This window comes from Molothrus aeneus, chromosome Z (assembly GCF_037042795.1).
Source record: "Molothrus aeneus isolate 106 chromosome Z, BPBGC_Maene_1.0, whole genome shotgun sequence".
In the NCBI taxonomy this organism is placed as follows: Eukaryota; Metazoa; Chordata; class Aves; order Passeriformes; family Icteridae; genus Molothrus; species Molothrus aeneus.
The window spans coordinates 26,505,828-26,528,603 of record NC_089680.1 but is presented as its reverse complement, the minus strand read 5'-3'; the positions used below and the strand labels follow the sequence as shown (position 1 = coordinate 26,528,603).

At 35.1% G+C, this 22,776-nt stretch overlaps 1 protein-coding gene across 1 annotated transcript in view; it reads right to left on the bottom strand.

Moving 5' to 3' along the window:
• The window catches only part of PTPRD (protein tyrosine phosphatase receptor type D), a 362,060-nt gene that overhangs the window by 87,895 nt on the left and 251,389 nt on the right, over positions 1–22,776 (bottom strand). The window contains exons 17-22 of the mRNA XM_066569175.1: positions 22,035–22,622; positions 21,505–21,605; positions 20,467–20,720; positions 15,853–15,943; positions 9,555–9,764; positions 6,045–6,205 (exon numbers count right to left, since the gene is read on the bottom strand). Of these exons, the coding sequence (XP_066425272.1) occupies positions 6,045–6,205; positions 9,555–9,764; positions 15,853–15,943; positions 20,467–20,720; positions 21,505–21,605; positions 22,035–22,622 (1,405 nt within the window). The remainder of the gene's footprint in view (positions 1–6,044; positions 6,206–9,554; positions 9,765–15,852; positions 15,944–20,466; positions 20,721–21,504; positions 21,606–22,034; positions 22,623–22,776) is intronic.

Sequence of the window (22,776 nt, the reverse complement as noted above, 5' to 3'; positions counted from 1 at the left end):
AACCACAAAAATTTCTTCCAATCATGTATCTGAATATTTTGAGAACGTATAGAATAACAGAATGGTTTATTATGAATTATTAATTGAAGGAACATTCTGTTTTTTTTTAATCTCTCCAGCCTGTAGAAGAGATCTCAATTCTTCCAGATTATGCAATGATTCTGAGATAGGTGGGGAAAAAAATTCCAGAAAGGAAGAAATGTATCACTGTATCATTGTCACTGGTAGAACTGTAAGTCAGTGTTTATGTATATGGGACATTACGAAGATTCAGAGCAGCTAATGCCTCAACTACAACCATGGATTCCTTCAAGAAGTGTGATTATTGTGTACAACCACTGCTTGCACAGTACTAAAACAAAAATAAAATCAAATGAGCATTGTCAAGCTCTGCTATCTCTTGAAAATTAACCCCATGGAGACACAAAAAAACCTCAGTGAAAATTTGCTGCTTGTATTACATTATTTTTCAGCACTGTAAATAACATAGCAAATCTTGCACTTGCTCTCATTGACAGATTACTGCCTACATTCACTTAAGACTGACAGATGCTTTGTCTTAGATCATTATCATGATGATTTTTTTTTTCTTTTTTCTCCTTTTCTGTATTAAATGAAGAGTGATTATTTTCTACTTCTCACCTGTCAGGTTTACTGCTCCATTTTAATGCAGCAAGGAGGGAAGAAAAGGTGAAATGTTAGTTGACCAGCAGCACAGAGAATAATCATGAAAACAGGAGATAGAAGAAATTTTGATTTGCAGTAAAGATATGTAACTAAACAAAATTAAGCTATGACAGCTCATCAAAATATTCAATTCTTGGAAATCATAGAATAAATGAAGGACCCAAGGTCATGTCCAAAGTGAATCTTCTGTTGAAAAATAAACCTCTATCTGCTAAGAAATTAGACTTCAAATTTTAACCGGTGAGACAATGGAGAATGGGTGTTTATTTTGAGCCATGAAAGTAATGTTAACATTACATTGAAAAATTACTTCTCACTGAGATGTAGCCCCCTCTTACTTTCTAGAGAGAATAGAGATGAAAGGAGGGAAGAGAGGAAAAATGAAAGTGGAGGGCAGAATGGGAAGGAGAAAAAGGGAGAAGAGGAAGAGAAAATGAAGTGACCAACAAGGTTTAATATATGACACACATAAGACCTGCACTAAATTTAAAAAATAGTAGTAAAAAGAAATGAAAATTTCTAAAACTATTTTACAAAACCAGGTAATAAAATAGCAAGAATTTTTTAACAGTACCCTGGAAAGAAAGGGAATCATAAATCTTTTTCCAATGAAGTATTACACGCCTTTTTTGATTTAGAATGACTGCCTAGAGGTTTACTGTGATCTGTATAGATCTGTAGTGATCTATGATCTATAAAGTTTAGGTAAACAGGAAAAATAATTTATTATCTCTCACCAATGTGTTTTATTATACACAGACACTATAACTACAATGTCTATCTTTCTCTGTGTTGATCATAACAAACAGGGGTTCTACAAACATTTTAATAGCTTGTACTCTGCAATGACCACATTACACACACAGTATGAGAAAGTCTTTAAAATTCTTCATCATCACTTAAGATTTCCCATTTTCCTGTTTTACATTTCAGTGCTTTTTAACATCTGGGTTTTTTTTCTCTTGGACGCATATTTCTTCTTATAGCTCAAGATTCAGCAGGGGACCAGCATTCAAAGGAAGTGATTCTGCCTCTATACTCCACATTAGTGAGACCCCATCTGGAGTGCTGCATCCAGTATTGGGATCATCAGTACAAAAAAGACATGAATCTGTTGGAGTAGATCTAGAAAAGGGTCACAAAGATGATCAGGGGGATGGAACAGGAAAGGCTGAGAAAAGTGGATTGTTCAGCCTGGACAAGAGAAGGCTTTGGAAGACTTTCTTGCATCCTTCTGGTACTTAAAGGGACTTATAAGAAAGATGGGGATAGTAGAGCCCATAATGACAGCACAAGGGGTAATGGTTTTAAAGTGAAAGAGGGTAGATTCAGACTAGCCAGAAGAAAGAACAGGTTTTTTTTATGATGAAGGCTATGAAGCACTATTTAATTTGATTCCCCAGAGAGGTGGTGGATGCCCTATCCCTGAATATTTTCAAGTCCTGTGGATTGGGCTCTGAGAAACCTGACCTAGATGAAAATGTCCCCGCTTATGGCAGGGGGTTGGACTAGATGACTTTTAAAGGTCCTTTCCAACCCAAACTAATCTGTGATGCTATGATTCAGAGTGCTGGAGCTACTATGTTCAAAAGATTTAAGTTTAGGCTACAGTCTTCTGACCCAAAACAAAAAGCTGCACTTGATAAAAGCAAACAATACAAAGTCTGTCAAGATGGCTTTAACTTCCTTAGAAATTGAAAAATCTAGAATGAGGAACCTTTTTCTCTTCATCAGTGGAAAACTGAAATTAGGGAATTTGTGATTTCTTAAAAACTACAAGGACTATCCTCACAAATTAATTTGTTAAAAGAAAAAAAAAGAAAAATACACCCAAAACCTGAGAATGAGATGACAGGATGCATCATGGGGACAATCACTTTTCTCTCTAGTTTGTTCATTTCTGAGAAAAACCACACAATTTCTAGAGCTCTTTAACATTCACTAATTAAGTTCCTAATCAACCTAATCCTATGTAATTGAACATGTATCAAACACATAAAATACATGTAAACTGTGACTGAAGCAGACCTCCTAATGGTTAGGCATTTCCTGGAGGACACACACTATCTATCTATCTATCTATCTATCTATCTATCTATCTATCTATCTATCTAGGTTTGCTTTTGTTTGAGATTTTGGATACAAATCTTACTGTGCTGAATAACACACTCCATCTTTGAACAAAGAAAAGATTTGTTTTCTTGTCAACAAGAAGATGGCCAAAAAGGAAGTAAGATTTATTTAATTTACTTGAATCTCTTGATTTGATTGTTTATAAAGTTTAATAGATGGAAAGATCTGCTACAAAATAGGTGTCTCTGTTTACTATGACTGCAGAGTGTTTTCACTGCTGCAAGGACAGAGAACACTGAACTAGTTAATGGCCAAGTCAGTTCCATTTGCCAAGACACAGTCAACTGTAACTCAGGAAAAAATAGTTTTTACTAATAGTTTTTAGTGAGGATAGTTGAATATGAGAACAAGTTGCCCAAACAGGTCATTGAGTTTTCATTCTTAGCTATACAAAACTTTGCCTCTGAGCAAATTGCTGCAGGTGACCATGCTCTGAGCAGAGCTGAGATGAAACACACTCCAGAGGTATGGCCCTTTGATTCTGTGAATCTGTGGATTCTTCTGCACACAGGAGTGTGAAGAATTGGTATGGAATATGGAATATGGTAAAATTCCATAAAATAAACATGAAATTTGGTTCCATAATTTGCCTGTGTTGGCTATAATACCAATGACAAGAAAAGGTACACTTCAGTATTGTTCTCACCTATTACTGTTTCTTACTAAGCTGCAATGACCTTTTGGTTATATTCCAATATATGATCCCAAAACTTGTCCATGAAATATCTTTCCTTTCAGATTTTAGGAAAAGTAAATGCAGAGGCAATAACCTTTTTACAGCCTAACAACAAATAATAAAGAGTTCAAACATGCATTTCTTGTCTTTGGAACAGTTTAATATACTACAACCCATGAAACTTATCCACACTATCTAATAATGCCTGTTTTAAAGAAGGGGAAGGCTTCTCCCCATAAAATTATTCTTTTGGAAACTGCAGTTGTAATTTCTCTGTGATTGTAATTAAATGTATTAGTAGTATTGTAAATCATGAGCTTAGTGGTCCAAGTCTGATCAAAAAGGTTTCTATGGACAAAGGGAATTAAACATAGTTGACCTTTATTTGAGTTACTACTCTTTGCACTTCAGAAGACACAGTCATTTACTGGTCATCCTCTTTGCACTGCACATTCTTTAACAAAATCGTCTGTGATTTTTTTTGCATATATGTTCATAACTAGACTGATGCCCTCTACCTTCATTTTCTTTTCTCACTATCATACTTGTTGCACTTATACCCCAATATAGTCTAGAAATATACTTGTAAAATTTTCTGTATCCACAGAAAATTCTGAAAATTACTTGTTTGCCTGTTTCTTTAATATATTTCATCCAACTCCTGTAGCCACATTAGGTCTATTTAACTCACAAACTAAACTTCACTGTTTTCTTGAAGCAATATGTTAGATATCCCTACTGTCTTGTCACTGCTCTTCTACAGTCAGCAAATCCATCAAAAACTAGCAGTAAACTTGCATTCAGGTTACCTACTCTTGGAAAAAATATCCAATTATATACTATATTTTTACAGAAATAAAAGTTCACAGAGGAGCACAGACTGCTAAAACTGCAGTCATAATTTCTTGGAGGTAATTTGCCAAATCAGTGCAGTTTAACAAATTAGAGTAAACAGCTGAAAATAGAAAAATAAATAAATACATATGGACAGTTGCCCAAACAGTTCCAGTACAAGTAGTAAATAACAGATGGAAAACATGTCCCCTATTTGCAGCGAATGACAATCTCTTCACACTACTGATGAGCAAATTTTACCTGCTCATATGAGAATATTCCCTTTTTTTATTTTTGGTAATAGACTAGAAGATTTTTATTTTAGTTCCATATAACTCTCAAAGTAGTTGCACATCTGCTTAATATACCATTGTTCAGATTTCTTTTGTAGTTGGGAGAAGATTTACTTTAAAAATAATTAGAAGAAAAGAGTATTTCACTTTTAGCACATCTCCAATGACCAGTTTTTGAAGTGACTGACAAAAACAGAGTTGGTAACTAATTTGATTGGCTGAGACACCGTGAACTACCAGAAACATTCAGGAGACATAGTATCTGCAAGCAACAGATGCTGTATGATTCTAGCCCTGAAACCATTCTATAAGTGTGTATCTATTTGGAATCAAAAGGTGAAGTTAACTCTGGAGTGGTTATTGACTGCCAAAGAGAGAATTCTTTCCAAAACCTGAAGAGAGCTCTCTTCATGAAACTTAAGAGGTATTTGACCAGAGACACCAAATGTGGGAAGAGCATACAGGCTCAGATTTAAATATTTATCTGCCGGTAATAGCATCATAGCCATTGGTTTTAGAAGACATACTTCATTTTAAAATTATCCCTAGAGTGCCCCTCCTCAGAATTTTTTTGGCAGCATCTTTGTAATATTCCTCTAATCTACTTTATCAATATATTTCAAAAATGTACTAGGAATTAAATACAAAGATTAAAAATAACCTTTTTGAGTTTTATTCTTTGGTTTTGGTTTAGTATCTTGACCCATGTTAACTCATTTACACTGTAAAAGGCTGCTACATATAAATTACGGCATCATATTCACTGAGTATGTTGTAAGGCAAAGGGAAGTCCTTTGTGTAATAGCAAAACTAAATCTGTGTCATAGAGAGTGAAAGAAGAATGAGTGAAATTTGATCTCATTGCAAGATTCGTAGAAAACAGCTATTTGATGTCTCTTTAATCTCTCAGATCACAGCTCCAAATTCATATAGATACATTGCCAAATTGAGGCCAACTGTCAAAAGTTGAAATTCAAATTACTTGAGTGGAGATGAAAATCACATTTAGCAACAAGCTGAATGTAACCCCTAATGCATTACTATTATACATCTATAAACAAGTTCTAAAAAGTCAAATGTGCAAAATCCATACATATTTATGTGCGAGCACATATTTACTTTCTTCGCATACAAATGTATCTTTGCATACAAATGTATGCAAAGTGGAAAAAACATTTAAATGCAATAGTGTTAATATAGTATAATCAGCATAAAAATGTACTCATATATCTGTAATTATTGAAAACTTTCAGTCAAAAATTTCTGCAGCATGCTGGAAGCCATTAATAAATTTCAAAATGTTCCAAAGCAATGACAGTTAATATTGTAGTGCAAAAATACAGTGTTGAACAACTACTACAAAGTGACCAATATAGAGGATAAATGACATACCTTGAAAGAAAGCTAAAAGGTAAACCTACCTTTTATAAAGAAGTATAGCAATAACAATACAGATGATAAACACCACTGCAAGAACTGGTCCAACAACCCAAATCAAGCCTTCTTCCTCATCTGTAATTGGTTGGGGATCAAGATCCATTGACACAACAGGATCTGAATATGGGCTTGTTGCATACATGGTCTGTAGAAATAAAAATACTTCTTAATCAGAAAGCAATGCATTAATATGTTAACTATCCCACATCTAAAATAAATGTATAGAAGGTAATGATGCAATGAACACAGCAAACTGGAAATGCTATTTTTCTTGAAGGAAATACACAAACTTGCAAATTGAACAGTGTGTTGTTATTATCATTTTTATTTTGTGTTCCACATATTAGAAATGACCTGCAGACAAATCATGTAGCACAGTCCTCACAGAACACTTTGCAAGCTAAGCAGAGAATGAAAAACTGAATAGGAAACAGAATTAAAGCCCATCAGTTACCAATTTTTGGGTTTTGTTTTAGTTTCGTACTGGTTTAACACTTTCTTCCTGCACAATATGAAAGGGTACTTGAGACATAACAAGACTGCTATAGATAAAAATGAAGGGGACTGAATGTAGGAGGTTTTTGGAAAAGGGTCTTGCAATGATAGTACTGTTTTTGACCAGTCAAAAACTGTCTGACAGAATATACCTACACAAGGTGGAGACAACTCGAATTTAAGACTGAAAAATGGGAGAATCCATTGTAGAATATAAAGGGAAGCTAAACACTCAGTGTTTCATAAGGATTAAACTAAAATTATGAACCAACGGAGATTGTTGAAAATCTTTGGTTTACTACATGATGTAAAGCCAGCTGGTCTAGGATAAAACCCGTGATAAAGAGAATTCTTTTTTATTCTTGTCTGACCTGAGATGTTTCATCTGGGGCTGAGTGCAGAGTTACAATTACAGACTGGAGAGGCTGAAGAGTCAGCCTGCTGAAACTGGATCATTTTAAGAAGTCTAAATTATAGTAAACTCAGAAGTGTAAAATTGTTTGTACATATTTCTTGCTTGTGATAGTGTTTCTTCATCAGCATTAAACTAGGATTTGAACTACAGATCTTGCAAAAGACTTAAAAACTTGATTCCATGGTAGATCAGAAATGTCAGCTAATACAGAATAAGATAACTGGGAGAAGAGATTAGCTTCCATTTATGTTTGCACCGCATTCTGAAAGATGCCCTAAGCCAGGACAAGTGTTATCAAAGGAGACATGTTTTTTTACACTTCATTTGGCCCTGTTTTGGGCTCTGGGCTATGACAATGTCTGGGTTTGAGACAGGATTAGGACTGGCAAAGCTGAGGCACTTACTTAAGTGTTACTGAGCTAGCACCCATGCCAACAATCTCCAGTTATATTATAGCATTTTACTACACCTGGCATCTGGCACCAAAACCTCCCTATGTTTTACGTCTATGATCATTGTCTGGAAACTGGGGAGTCTTCACATTCCATTCCTGAGACACCCAAGTAAACTGATTTTTTTTTCCCTCAGGTTTAGTATTCTCAAGAAATAAAAAAGGTTCATTGCTCTGAGAAGAAACTCTTTGTATTTCCCCTCTTCCTTTGGAGTGGATGGCAAAAATGCCTGGAAAAAGATATAGAGGGATATTGAGAGTAACAGTGTAAACACTTACTTCCTTTTCTTCAATAAATAGGATTTCACTTTCAATTTTAAACCATCTTGTATTAATGAAAAATTTAAAGTCATTTATTATTTTAAAATTTTATCTTATTTTTTCCTTCCTCTTGATGACATTCTTAACATATTTATAGATTTTAATTATAGCTCTCCAGCTCCCATTTTACTAAGTTGAACAAATTCAGACCTTCCCATGACGTTTTTTAATTCAAGCTCTCTATTCTACCAATCAAGAGAGAAATTTTGTGCTCTCTGAATAAGAAGCCTTTTGTAAAATGTAACATCTGAATATCAAGAAAAATGTCCCTTTCAAGTTACATCTGTAGAACCTGTAATCCTAAAAGAAAATCAGCTATATATGCTGGGAGCTGATACACTGGAGCATTGAAAGTCATTGAAAGCTGAATCTGACATACCCTTAAATAATTCTTCACAGTCTGTGGCTACCTCATGCTACTCAAGCACATAAATGTTTCAGATGGCATGCTGAAGTGTCTTATAGATAGCCTAAGTTCAGTAATGCCTTTTGAAGTCTTTCAAGAGTAGGATCCTATATACATTTTGTTATATGTGTCAGTTTACAAAACTATTTCTTCCTGCTTTTTCATCCTGATTTCTAACAAAGCAATACATTTAGGTCATTTATACCTTAATTAATATAAAAAACACAAGAAACTGCACTTTATATTGAAAAGATGCATTTTAATTAATGCATCTTAATTAATTAATGCATCTTAATCTTAATTAATACAGGTAATTTATAACATACAGATTTATGGCCTCTTTAATTTATAGTAAAAAGCTGTCTACCTTCTCCAGTCTGAACCTTTGTGATGCAACACCTTCAGAATTATCTCTCTATGCAGCCCATGTCAAAAAGTGAAAAGAGAACTTTTGATTTATCTTAGAGCTTGCAGGAGGCACTTTATTTTCAAATGAAGCTACGTGTCTAAAAGTATTCAAAGTGGAACTACCTCCTCATTGTGCTTAAGTAGGCACATTTCATTGACACCAAGAAAGCAATTGCAGCATTATACACTGCAAGCATTTGACTAGAATTCAGATTATTGGTCTTGGATTTTCAAGTGATTGAATCTGCAAATGTAGCTGTCAGGTTAAGTTACAAATTAGAAACATACTGTATTACACACTGTATGTTAAAATGCTAATGTATATTGCATCTTTCAAAAGTCTTACATCTGTCTTTTTTTTCTTCTTTTTTAATACATTAAATGCATTAGGTTAATTCATGCATAAAGGGATGTGACTACAAAATGAATTGTGTAAAGAGAAATGACAGCTCATTTTCTAGTTTTTTTTTTTTTTTTTTAGGAATTTTCCCTACTATTGAATTATTTTCTAACTTTCTAACAATTTACAGAAATTGTTTTGGAATGACTGCAGCTAAAGAGGGTAGCTGTGCATGTCTCTAGTTCAATGGATCTTTCCAAGAACCCTGTATATCCTATACCCTTATTCACTGGTAGCATCAAAAGACAGCTTTTAAATTCTTTTAAATACATAGAGAAAGATGCTGCTGTAAAGATCATGTCTCAGAAGCTGTGTCCATGGTCAAAAATATACACAATGTAATTTTCAAAGGATCATGACACAGCCAATAAAAGGTGACTCTTAGGTTTCAGTTATACACTGAAGTAATACACAAAGGTGCAAACAGAACAGAAGAGTTCAAGGAATTAATGGGCATTGAGTAAGGAAACACTCACCTTAAAGATGGTCTGACATGTAATATTAAAAAAAAGCTTTAGGGAAGTGGAATAAGCGTTGAAAAAATGCTTCCATAATTGTGTAAGGTAATTTAGATACAGAAAAACATGAACTAACTTACAGATTCTGAGTGCTCCATTACAGCCAATACAAAGAAGACATATTCTTGACCACTCTGCAGTTGCTTATTCTCAAATCCACCATAATGCTTCTTATCCCCCAATGTGAATTCCGTGGGAAGAACTTCAAAGTGAGCTGCAATATATGGCTTTAATTCAACTTCCCTCCCAAGACGAATGCTTCTGCGTTTCCTAGCTATCTCCTTAAGCAGCTTTAAAATGAAGGAAGGGAAAAGAAAGGGGGGGGGGAGAGAGAGAGAGCAAGCATGAACAGAAAGATAACTGTAAACAATTTTAACGTAACTTATTGACAGTGTAATGAGAAAATTTAATGCATGACCAAGAACTACAAAAAAACAATTTATCCACATTTCATGGGATATATCAGTACCACTAAATCAATTGCAAAATCTTCCAAATTCTTGACATTCTTGTCAGGATAAAATATTAGGAGGCAATTGCAGCACTCAGACTACAAACATAAAACAATTTTTAGATACTGTTGTGTCTAGGAGGAGGTTGGGAGAGGATAAGAAAATCTATTTTCTCTGGGGACATATAAATACACATAACATATTACATATTTATCTATCTATCTATCTATCTATCTATCTATCTATCTATCTATCTATCTATCTATCTATCCATCTATCTATCTATCCATCTATCTATCTATCTATCTATCTATCTATCTATCTATCTATCTATCTATCTATCTATCTATCATCTATCTCTATATTGAGTCATAGAATAGAATCATAAAATCAATTACATTGAAAAGGGCCTCTAAGACTGATTCCAGCCATTAATCTAACATTGCCATGTCCACCCTTAAACCATGTCCCTAATTGCCAAAACTACACATCTTTTTAAATACCTCCAGGAATGATGACTGAATCACTTCTTCTGATAAACAAAGCTAAAATTTACATCAGTACAAGATTAGATGCTAGGCTCAAACTTGGAAAACATACACTTACTAATAAAGGAACTTAATCTCAGCTAGTATAATCTGTTGATGAATTACTTATTAAATCAGACAAATGCTTCTTCAATACCTTTTTTTTGCTTTACATATACTGGTATTCCACAAAAATTAGTCTGATTTGATTACAAGGAGTCTGAACTTGTCTTGTGTGATAAATTATGACTTCTAAGGTCTCTTTGTGATTCCCTTTGTTTTTTGCTTATGAAACTTATACGATGTCCTGTAGTTTTATAGTTAAATCACAAATTTTTCTAAGTAGTTTAGTCTTTTCAGCACACTAATACTTCTCATACAGCAGATTAGCACAAAATTCATTTCTAGAGAAGGAGGAGACAAATCTCTGGAGTGAAAAGTAGATAAAAAAAAAAAGATACTAAAGTCCAATCTTAACTATATATATTAATTTCAAAGTACATTTAGTCAGGGAAGTTCTCCACAGAATCATGGAATCACGGAATATGCTGAGTTGGAAGAGACCCTCAAGGATCACTGAGTCCAAGTCCTGGCTTGGCACAGGACAGTCCCAAGAGTCATTCCCTGTGCCTGAGAACACTGAACTTTGTCATGCTGGTGCTGTGATCACTTCCCTGGGGAGCTGTTCCAGTGCCCAACCCCCTGTGGGTGAAGATTCTTTTCCTAATATCCATCCTAAACCTGCCCTAACGGAACTTCAGACCATTCCCTCGGGTCCTGTCTCTGGTCACCACCGAGTGAAGAGATCAGTGCCTGCCCCTCCACCTCCCCTCACAAGGAAGTTGTAACTGCAGTGGAGTCTCTCCTCAGTCTCCTCCACCAGGCTGAATAAACCAAGTGATCTCAGCCACTCCACATATGGCTTCCCCTCAAGGCCCTTCGCCATCTTCAATGCACTCTTTATTTAGGCCACAGCTTAGTGACCACACCTTTTTGTCTCCCTTCAAGGTATCTTGTATTTTGCAATTACACAATTAACAATTGCAATGCATGTAAAGCAACCTAATATTCACTCTGCTACTCAGAAAGGAGCTTTTAATACTGAATAATTTGATAACCTTTCTCACTCACTAAATTTAAGGTTACACATACATATGAAAGCAAGTTGTGCCACTTGAATCCAGGCTTCCTTAACATTGAGGGCATTTGGATTTTATACCTTCAAACATCTATGCAGTAAACTGCTTTCCAGCTCTAATGCTGTGTCTGTGCCCTGTTGCAGAGATTTTACATTCATTTACCTTTATCAATTTCAATGCCATGATACAAAAGCTGGTACAGTGCAATGGATCCCCTGAGCAAAAAAAGAACTGGCCGTAATTTGAGACTAGAAATCATTATTCATTACTCAAGGACACTATTCCAATCAGCAGTCCATATTTCTCTTTCATTCTTCCTAAACAGTTTAATGAGCAGCTAGAGTCTATTTGCGTCGTATAAAAATGAGGGCAGAAGAGAACTGTAATATTGAAGAGATTTCTATTTAGTTGCTTTATTGAAGGTGACTCTCACATCTGTTGGTAGCTTCCTATGCCCTGGGAAGAGTTACTAAATGCAGAACATGAGGCAGGGAATAAACAAAGTTTGTTCCAGGTTAGATCAGCCCTTACAGGATCTGCTGAGAGAAGCACTATGAAAAGTTTATCTCTGTATGATGCCACATTTTATAACAATGCCCATGCAGAGGGCTGAGCACTGGCTATCTGGAAGTCTGCCAAAACATGAAGCTAAGTGTTGGGGTAGTAAGAGTGCACGCTAGCTTAAAGCCAGGAGCCACAAACAAAACAGCTCTAGTAGAGGTGTATGGCTTGTGCTATCCCCAAGGCTAACTGATACTTCCATCACCTCTTCCACTGGAATTAAAGTTGTGTGTCTGCCTCAATTAAATTAATTGTTCTTTATCATATGTTTCCAGATTACAGTGTATTTACAATTTAGATTATGAATAACTCATAATAAAATGTCAAAGTACGGTAGGAGTATAGCCATCAAAATTAGATTAAGATAGTGAGGCAAAGAAATATGTTTGATCTTGATAATTTCTTGCATTTGAAATAGTAACAGAAAACATATATATTGTAAGAAAATGGAAAGATGAAGTATAGTATTAGAGTGATCAGGAACTGAGTTTTGGCTATGAATGCTAAAAGTTAGTTAGCCTGAGACAAATAAAATTAGTTAAACTTTTCAAAGGTAGTCATACATCACCTAAGGCCAGTTAACTTAGGTGTGTTTGTATGTAGATAAAAACTTTGTAACATTGATTACACATAACTGACTAGACCTCTGGTGAACCTCCAGCCTCATTAATGTTTCATAAGGAAATGGTGGTGTTGCCAAATATCATTACTTGTTCCTATTGTAAACTTAGGAGTTTACAACAGGAGATTTCAATAAAATTACTGATTTTATTTAAGACTTCCATGAGTTCAATAAAATTACTGAATTCATTTAAGACTTAACATGGCAATCTTTATTTAGGTTTTACTGCTTACAGATCTAAAGTAATCCTAGTAGGTAATACTGCAAAACATAATTTTTTTTCTTTTCATTTATTTGCATGATGTGTCTATTTAAAGTCACTAAACCTCATGATATTAAAAAGAGAAATTTTGAGTTAGTAAAAAAGGACTGTATCTCTAATAATTTTTTTTTTTTCAGATACCAAACATCTAGTTCATTATCTGCTATTTTAAAACTATCTTAGTTTCTTTCAGAGCTGAGGTTCAAGGAGCAGGAAGATTAGGCAACTACAATAATAAATAAGGCTGAAGAGTCTTTTTGGACTGCTCAGTTATGTAATGGAGTTATACTCAAGAGCTGTTTTATTAGCAAATACTTTCCTTCTGGCAATCTACGAAAACTATTTGGAACATAGTTCTTTGAAATATCTACTACCCAACCAATTCTGATACCAGACACATATCTGAGACTATACCAAAAATATAAATATGTATCCTCACTTGATCATCAGGAACTATTTGCTCAGAGAGTAGTGTTTTGAGTAGTGTTTTTTTGAAGGGGTGGTGGTGTGGTTTTTTACTTTTTGGTTTGTTTGGGGGTTTTTCTTGGTTTTTTTTTTTTTGTTTGTTTGTTTGTCTTTGTTTGGTGGTGTTTTTTGGTTTGGTTTGGTTTTTTTTTTTTTTTTTTGTTTGGTTGATTTTTTTGGTTGGTTGGGTTTTTTTGGGGGTGGTTTTTTTTTTGTTGTTGGCTTTTTTGGTTGTTTTTTGTGCGTGTGGGTGTTGTTGTTGTTGTTATTACTTTTTTCCAAATGTATTTATTGTGGCACTGTGTTCACAAACTTGTCAGGAATAGCACACTTGACAAAATGCATACTTTCCAAAGCTGGAAGAATACCAGTTTTTTAAGTAATAGAACCTGAATGAGTTAGCATGATATGCAGTTGCTGCCTGCTTTTAATGTTTTTTCCTGCTCAGCTCTTGCTATATGTATTGGTGGCAATTGTAAAAGATATATCAAGGTGTTTAGTTCTTTATCAGAAATAACTTCATTTTCCAGTCAATGCATATCTTATTTCTTCCATCATTAATTCTACAATGTGGTCTCAGTTATATCAATAGAGGTGGGAAACAACCCATCCTGACACAAATATTTCTGAATTAATAAATGTTCTTTATCAATCTGTTATACTGACTAAGGCAGCAGAACTTGCAGGATGATTAAAATGACCCTTTGTTATGAAAATCAGCAGGAACCATAGAATTCTATTGCCAGAAAGTTCAATGTCATCTGGCACCTATCCTTTAATCTATTAATGCTGCTGAATGTGACTACAGCCTTTGGATGTTAAAAGTGGGTGGTAATACTCAATCAGTTTCCATTACTGTATAGATGTGGCTGTCAGAGTTTTACTGTTTAACTGTATTTGATGTCACCTATGACTATGATCATGAGCTGATGGCATTTAGAATCAACATTCTTTTAAAGGGAAGAAGTTTATAGATCAAAGCGAGCCATTGCTGCAATTGAATGAAGAGAGATGATCACATAAATGAAACTGGTCAAGAAGAAACATAGGGGTGAATCAGTTAGCCATCATGCCCTCCTCTGAACAGTTGTTTTTAATATTCTGATTAAGGATTTACCTGTTGTTGTGACAAGGACTGAAATATTGCATTGATATTTTGAGCACTTTCCACAACACTGTTAGTTTGGTGAAGATCTTTATTTTCCCTATATTTTGGGGCAAAATTTGAAATTTATATCCATTTTGTCAATGGCAGGAGAGAAAAGAACATTTATGCTTGCTTGCAGGTGATCAACACTTCCCACTAACTGTGTTATGGAGAAGCATATGGTGGTTAGCTCTGTAACATAAATCTCTTGAATCCACCAAGAGAAAATAGAAAAATAAATTGATACAGTCAAAAGAACACTCTATCAGGAGTGAAAAAACCTGATTCTGGTCTTTGAATTGCAGACATGTACAAAGTACCACAGCATTTGAATGTTATCTAAAATTTTGGCCAGATACAATGAGAACAATAATAACACCACCACCTGTTTTTTGTAAAAGTCTCTCATAGGGGGCCCTTGAAAGAGTTCTAAAATCACAAAAATTAGCATTACTACAGATTTACAGATTGAAAGAAGAAGGACAAGTTTGCATGAGCTATACTTTCCTTCAGTAAAACAGAAAATGGGGGTGAATATTGTATTTCCTGGAATTATTACTATATCAATAATATACTGAATTGATTTCTAACATTGCTGGGTTTATTTCTAAAATGAAAGTAATTCCTCCCCTTGGATTAAGGTCATTTACAGTTTCAGACGATGACACAATGTTGCTCTTTCCTTCCTTGTTCATGCATTTATTTCTGATCACAAACTGTTGGTGGAATGGAGACTACGTCTCACTAGAAGTATTACAGTATATGAAAATGGTGTAAAAACACCACCAGAAGGTCAAATGTTAAACTGAGGTGCAAATTGCAATTTAGCATTTGTTACAGACTTAGTAAACACCCCTGTAATGAACCAGACCTTTATTACAGTTCATATTGTTGGTGATTAAGCTTTTGCTGACAAGTCATTTCACCTCCTGCACTTTTGCATCACTCTTTACAATAGAAAAAAAAAATAAAATATTACTGTCAACAAATATAAGACACTGTGCTCTTTATTTCAACTTAATGTCTTTACTGTCTTCTCATTTAAGTAATCTGAATTTTTGTTTTAGTCTCCACAGGCTAACACAAATATAAATAGAAAGCATCCTGACAAAACTTTTAAAACTGGTGAGTTAATTACCTAAAAGTAGAAGGACTGCTTCTTTACTAAAGGAGAAGAAAAAAACCCCAAACCATGTACAGTACCTCATCTAATTCCATTTCATCTGGACTCTCCCATGGTTTGATAAACTTTCCACGAGACCTCTTCAAAGGCACAATAACTATGTAATAGCCTCTGTAAATGACAAATTTGGACAAAAGAGAAGGTGAATGAAGAGGAACAGATAAATTGATGGAGCGGGTCTGTTCAGAGGAACTAAAGAGAAAAGTGGTATGTTGACAATAAACTTCTGCACATTAATATGTCACTGCAGTCCTCCAGACATAGCTGTAAACGTTCACACTCTTGAAATAACATCAATTGTAAAGCATTTGCCAAAAAAATGGCACCAATCACCTGCCTTTTTGTGCAAACATATAAATATTTATAAAAAACTTTAATTACAATGTACTAAAATTATGACATGAAATACAAGAACCATAGGTTATGTGTGCCCTGCCACCATCACACTGAAACAAAACCCCAAAGCCCTAAATTGAAATATATTACCATATATTTAAATCTCAATTACCAACCTATCTTCTCCCATTTTAATGTATAATCAAAATAGTAGGTTTAAAAAATTTATTTTTTAATGCCAATATCATAATAAAGAGAAAAGAAAGCAAAGAGGACATACACTGCACCCATACTCTCCTTCCTTTTGACAATCAAATGCCATTAGTTCTATCTACATAAGTATCCTGTTCACAGTCATAGGTAAGAGAGCTTGATATATACTTCTTTATATCTAGGTTTTGCAAATTTTATATATATAATAATATTTTCTTTCTCCCCACCCATGGAGACTAGTAAATTATATTTTCTAGTATCTACTTTTATTGCTTACTTCACAAAGCCTGGATATGTGTCGGGCAGATCCATAACTTCACATTAATGTGAGGGAAGAAGCAGTGGAATCATAACAGCAGGACATTCAGGGTAGTATATGTCTTCTTGATAAACACACTTGTCACAAAGTCAAGCTCTCTCCATATCAGGGGAGAGGAAAGAAACATTTTCTTTGTTTCTAGTAACAAAAGCTTATTAAGGTGTTTCTGGGTCTCATTATGGAAGATAATTTTAGTGTCTCATGGGCCATCTCCTCTTCCAGTCTGCTTTTTTTTTTTACAATCCATTCAACCTTCTGCAAAACTATTAATTTTACTCATGAAATGCAGCTGAAAATCCTAAGTAATTAACAGTCTACAGAAAAGGAGCTGCCTAAATGCTGGCTCAAAACCATGTCAGTCTAAGCCAACACTAAACTATCATTTTTACCATACCCTTGCAAGCCATTGATCCATTTTAATGATCTCTTCTTATTTAAATCTCTTTCCCATAAAAGAAATGCAACAAAACTGTAGGTTTTCAGCTCCTGTAGAGAGTATGTGTATTCATTAATATTTGTGTTAAGAAATTTGAGGAGGTATTCTGTGGAAATGCTAAGCTCCAACAGGAGCACTGGAAAGCAGTGTTGCCCATAGATTTTTAACTAGTGTCCCCTTGCTGTATTCCAGTATTTCAAAAAACATCTGTGGCATGCATTCTTATGGTGACAATATTATAAATAACCTTTTAAAAACATTAAAAACTGTCAGGCTGGTCGTCCCCAGGTTTTAAACCTGCATTGGTCTATTAAAAATACTTTGAATTGTAAATCCAAGTAAACACTGACTGACATACCCTTTCTTTAACAGATGTCTAAGAATCAAGACAAAAAGAAATGAAAACTTGCCCCTCTATGTCTTTCAAACATCAAAGACACATACTTATCCTTTTCTTTTTCTTCATCTTTTTATTTTTTAAGCTAACAAGTGTTCATACATTTTTCTTTTCAACCAAAGAACATCCAGCATGTAATTGTAACTTTCCCACTCTTTTTCACTTCCCTCATGAAAGTCTCTCTCTTGTAACTTTGAAAACCTACTAAGACTTTCAGTACACACAGAGTATTTTAAACTGAAAGAATAAGTAGATAAATAGTAAGCAGAAAAATGAAAATTTTCACACTAATATGCAGTGCTGCAAGTTGTGAAGGACAATAAAGTTCTGTGATTTTCAGTGAATTGTGCAAAATATAGCATCTCCTGAAAAACATGTTTTATATTTTACTTTGTAATTTGCTTGTTTCTTTTTAGGTTGGAGGTTTTCCTGGGGGAGAGGAGGGAGGAGGGTGAGAAATAAATGGTTTATTTTGATCTTGTTTTATCTACTGAGTATTTGAGAGACCAAAGTCTTCCACAAAACTCTGTTTTTACTTAAGACTTTTCCAAGATGTAAGAGATTTGGAGAAACATGAACTGTCCTTTACGCATAAAAATTGCTTTGGAAATAGCCCAAAATACTAAGAGAAAGAAAAATTAAGAACTTGCTCCCTTGAGATGAGCAAAAGAGATTATTTTACTAATCATAAGGTGAGCTCTGCACCAATTTCTATCCTGTATCACCATCAAACGTTGATAAATACTACTTTCCTTAATTACAAATATTACAAAGGCTTTTATAACATTACCCTCAATCTCATTACCTATTCTACATTAGAGCAAACTATTACCTGCTTCACTTTGTGGGTAATTAGTATTATTGAAAAATTCTCAGTACTTCATTGTAAGCTAGGGACAATCCTCAGCATATAATGTACCAATAGAGGAGCAGCATGTCTAAAAATGTCAACATGACTAATACATGAAATTGTTCTTCCCATATAAAGACTAATGCAGAATAATTTTACTTATTTTATTGGGGCAAGCATCAGGTCAGGCTTACTGTTCAGTAAGTACTTGCTTTGGTATGCTCGCTCCAAGGGTCAAGTCAATCTTTGTTGTTGTGTTTTACTTTATCAAGCCTGATCAAATCTTAGAAAATAGATGCAAAAATAGGAGATACATTATTTGCAAAATTGGCAGTTGGACCCTATAGATTTAATATACCTTTTCTGATGTCACTTAGCCTCTTTAACTTTTCTACACTATATAAAAAGAAGGGAATTGTCTTTTATTCCAGTGCTATCTTCTGCTGCTGTTAGATCAGCTATCCTGCACATTTTTCTCTCTGTGAATGCTCTGCTTCATAAATCTTTTTTGACTCATTCCATCTTCAGTCTTCCTTAGCTGCATTTGTTACTGACTGCATCTTACTCAATCTAATGGTAATGACTACATTTTTCAGTTTTTCATCCTTTTAATGTTTCAAAGTCATTTATTTCTTGACCTTACCTGCCTCAAAATCTTCAGTCAGTAATGAAAAAGGGGGCAGCTTTCTAGAAAGCTGTAAAAATCCACCAGGGAGACAAAGCTGAATTCCCATCATTTAGAGACTGGCTCATTTTCCTCCCCATTGCCTTTACATTACATATGGGAACCTTACAGATCAACAAGAATCACTATAATCAGAGCAGTAACACTTATTGGTTGTATCAAGCTTCATGTTTTCCTGGCAAATCTTTATTGTCTAACCTTTCTAATCCCTGCTGACCATGTGCTCTCAGATCTTTAGTCCTGTTTCTGTTTAAATTTAAACACCACCTGTTCCCTTCCAAAATCTATGTAACCTCTGGAAAACTTCCAACTTTTTAGCAAAATCTCTTGTTTTCTTTCTGAGACCAGTGGAGAGGACAAGGTATTTTTATTCTGATAAAAACTATCAGAAATAATTAATCTGAATTAATTTTAGTGCAGTATCAATTCTTTAAAACTCAATATAATTCTTGAGTGACTGAGTCTGACTACATCAAGGAGCTACAGCAGGGTAGTTAGCATTGATTGGTATCCATTCTTTTTGAGATGATAAATTGTTCAAAATATAACTGCATCCCTCATTTTGCAGTCCGTGATGAAACACAAAAGTACTGTGAGAAAAATCTGCAAACTGAAGGACAATCAGTCTTTATACAAGTCTTATATACAGCTATGAGACAAACTTGAGAGTTCTAGTTGGAACTGACATACAGTGATCATCTGTTCCCATTACCTCACCACTTCAGGGGTGACCAAAAGTTAAAACAAATTAAGGGCATCATCCAAATACCTCTTAAACACTGACATGCCTGGGACATTAACCACCTGACTAGGAAGCCTTTTCCAGGTTGAAAACACTCATAGTAAACAAATGCTTCCTAATACATCTGATGCAGCTCCCCTGATGCTGGTCTGAGGCATTGCCTCATGTTCTATAAATGGATCTCAGTAAGAAGAGATCAGCAGCTCCCTCTTCACTTCCCCTCCTCAAGAAGATGTAGAGAGCAGGAGGTCAGTCCTTAGCCTTCTTTTCTGCAAACTAGACAAGCTCAAAAACCTTAGCAGCTCCTTAGAGGATATTCCTTTCAGTCATCCCATCAGCTTTGTTGCACCCTGTTGAATGCACTCAAGGACCCTTATAACAGAATTTGACATTTGCTCTTAATTTTCATGCCACTCATGACTGCCCAGTGTTCCAATCTATCTGTATCCTTCTGTAAGGCCTCTTGTCCCTTGAGAGAGTCCACAGCACCTCCCAGTTTACTATATCAAATATTACACTGATATTAGGTCAAATACTACTGCAGAGTACTGCAGTCTCTGTACTCTTATAAAGAATAAAGCCATGGTGGAACATCAAGAGTGAGAACGATCATCTCTCTGGAGCTAAAAACAATGGTATGTCATTGATTCACTCACTTTATATTCTCGTTTGAGGGTACTTCTGGAAGTTCCACAGTTATCATGCCATCCAAGTTGGTCTTTCCAATGAAGACTGGCTTTGTGCGAAGCACGTCTGGGGCAGTCTTTGCAGTTACTCTGTGCTGAAGACCCCCAGCACTATTCCCTCTGTTTGTCAGGACAAATGAATATGATGTCTCTGGCTTCAAGTTTGTGATCAGCTTTTGAGTAGCACGTCCATCAACCTCCATTTTCCCATCATCATAAAGGATCTAAGTTAATAAACAAAAGTAGTTTTGGTTATTAGGAGAGGGCAAATGATGCTGTCACACTGAATTCAGGAATCAACCTACCCATAAATTTAAATAATAAATAAATAAATTTAATTTTATTTGGGTATTTTAGTGTGTAAAGCAGAATGGAATTCACCACTGAAAGTAAGCTTCTCAATTTCAGGAAAAAACCCAACTACTACATTAATATAAAGCAATGTAAACACTTCTGAAATCCAATTTCACTTTTTCAAAGTAAGCAGCTTTTCTTGAACCCAGAATTTATAGCAAGATACTCTGTTAAAAGTATCTTGATTTTTTCATTCACACTCCTTATTTAGAAAGGTTTTTGTACCATTTAGTTCCTAAAATACTGTTCTTCACTTGCCACTGCCTGAGATGACACAAGTGATTAAGAATGAATCAGAAGAAATTCCAGGCAAGACTGCATGTTGCTCTGAGTCTCTGTATCTGGATAAAGCTATGGCTAGTGGAGTAAAAGAATTGCAAATCAAAAACATGCTGTTGTACACTGAGGAGGCAAAACCCAAAATGGCACTCAACTGCATTCTTTATTGAAAGGACTAGAAAAAAAGAAGAAAAAAATTATTTTTTCCACTGTTTTCTTTAAAATACTGTAGTGGTGAACAAAAAAATTAGTTATCTTAGAAAGAACAATACCCCCAATACATATTCATGATTCATGTTCAGCAAGCAAATTAATCAGGTAAATACATCGTCTAGTTTCTGACATATTCTCTTGTACAAATGGAAAGTAACTTACTTTGAAAGGCAAAGCTGAATTGTAGTTTTCTGGAATTTCCCAGGACAGCAAAACAGAAGTCTTCATTACTGCTTTAACATGAAAATTTTTTGCAAACACTGCTGGAAAAAAAGAAACAATGTATATAAACAACATCTTGGAGCTTAGATCTTCTCATTTTTCCACTGCTACTTGGGAGTATTAGCTTTCCATTTAGGTCAGAAATCACCAAGAATTCAATTCTCCTACCTGTTTGTTCATATTTAAATATCACAATTAAACTCGTTCTCACTCTTATCTAGTGCAACTCAATACACACATTTTCCTTACCTGAAAATATTGTGAAGAAGTTAGCCAGAACTTGCTTGGCAAGGGACAACTGAATTCTAAGGCATCCAAAACATATTAAGATTTATATACTTTACCTTTTGTGTTTGATGAACCTATTTTTATGAATGGGCCAGTCAGTTTTTTTTTATACCTTCAAATACACTGATATCCAAAGACCGATACTCCTTTAAAGGTCAACGCCATAAGCAGACAAATCCTACCTTGATCCACAGGTAGTGTCCTGAACTGGACACTTGGACTATATGGACCAGGCCCTTTGCTTGTGTGGGCACGTACTTTTACATCATAAGTGGTATCTGGTTTTAGGCCAGAAAGTGTCATAGTGGTATCAGCAGGAACAACAGGGAGTTCAACTGGCTGGTAAGCAACATTGATATCTCTGTACAAGATGGTATATTTGGTGATAATGCCATTTCTTTCTGCCAAGAGTGGCATCTGCCAAGTTAATTGGACTGATGTAGAAGTAGAGCTTTCCGAGTGGAGATTTTGGGGAAATCCACTGGGTACCTCTTCAGGAACAGAAATCTCTTTAACCATCTCCTCCCCAAAGCCCACTTTATTTCTAGCTGAGAGCCTGAAGACATAAGAAGCTCCTTTGTGAATATCTGTGGCCGTGAAGTGATCTTCCTTCTCTGAGAACTCCATGGTCGTTAAGGTATCCAAGTCTTTGCGACCAAACTTCAGGCGATAGCCCTGCAGCGGGCCAAAAGTTTCCACTGGAGGATGCCACTGAATTAGAGCCGTGTTCATCTGTGTGTGGCTAATCACAAGCCGAGGTTTGCCTGGAACTGTAGCACAATGTTATTTAAAGAGGATAGATATAAACACAAGTGCACTTACAATTCTTGAAGCTAGTTTTTTTTTAGCAGGAATAGGGATATATTTTCTCTTTCCTCACTATCAGTTCCATATATTACCTAAAGAAGAAATAGTATCTGGCTC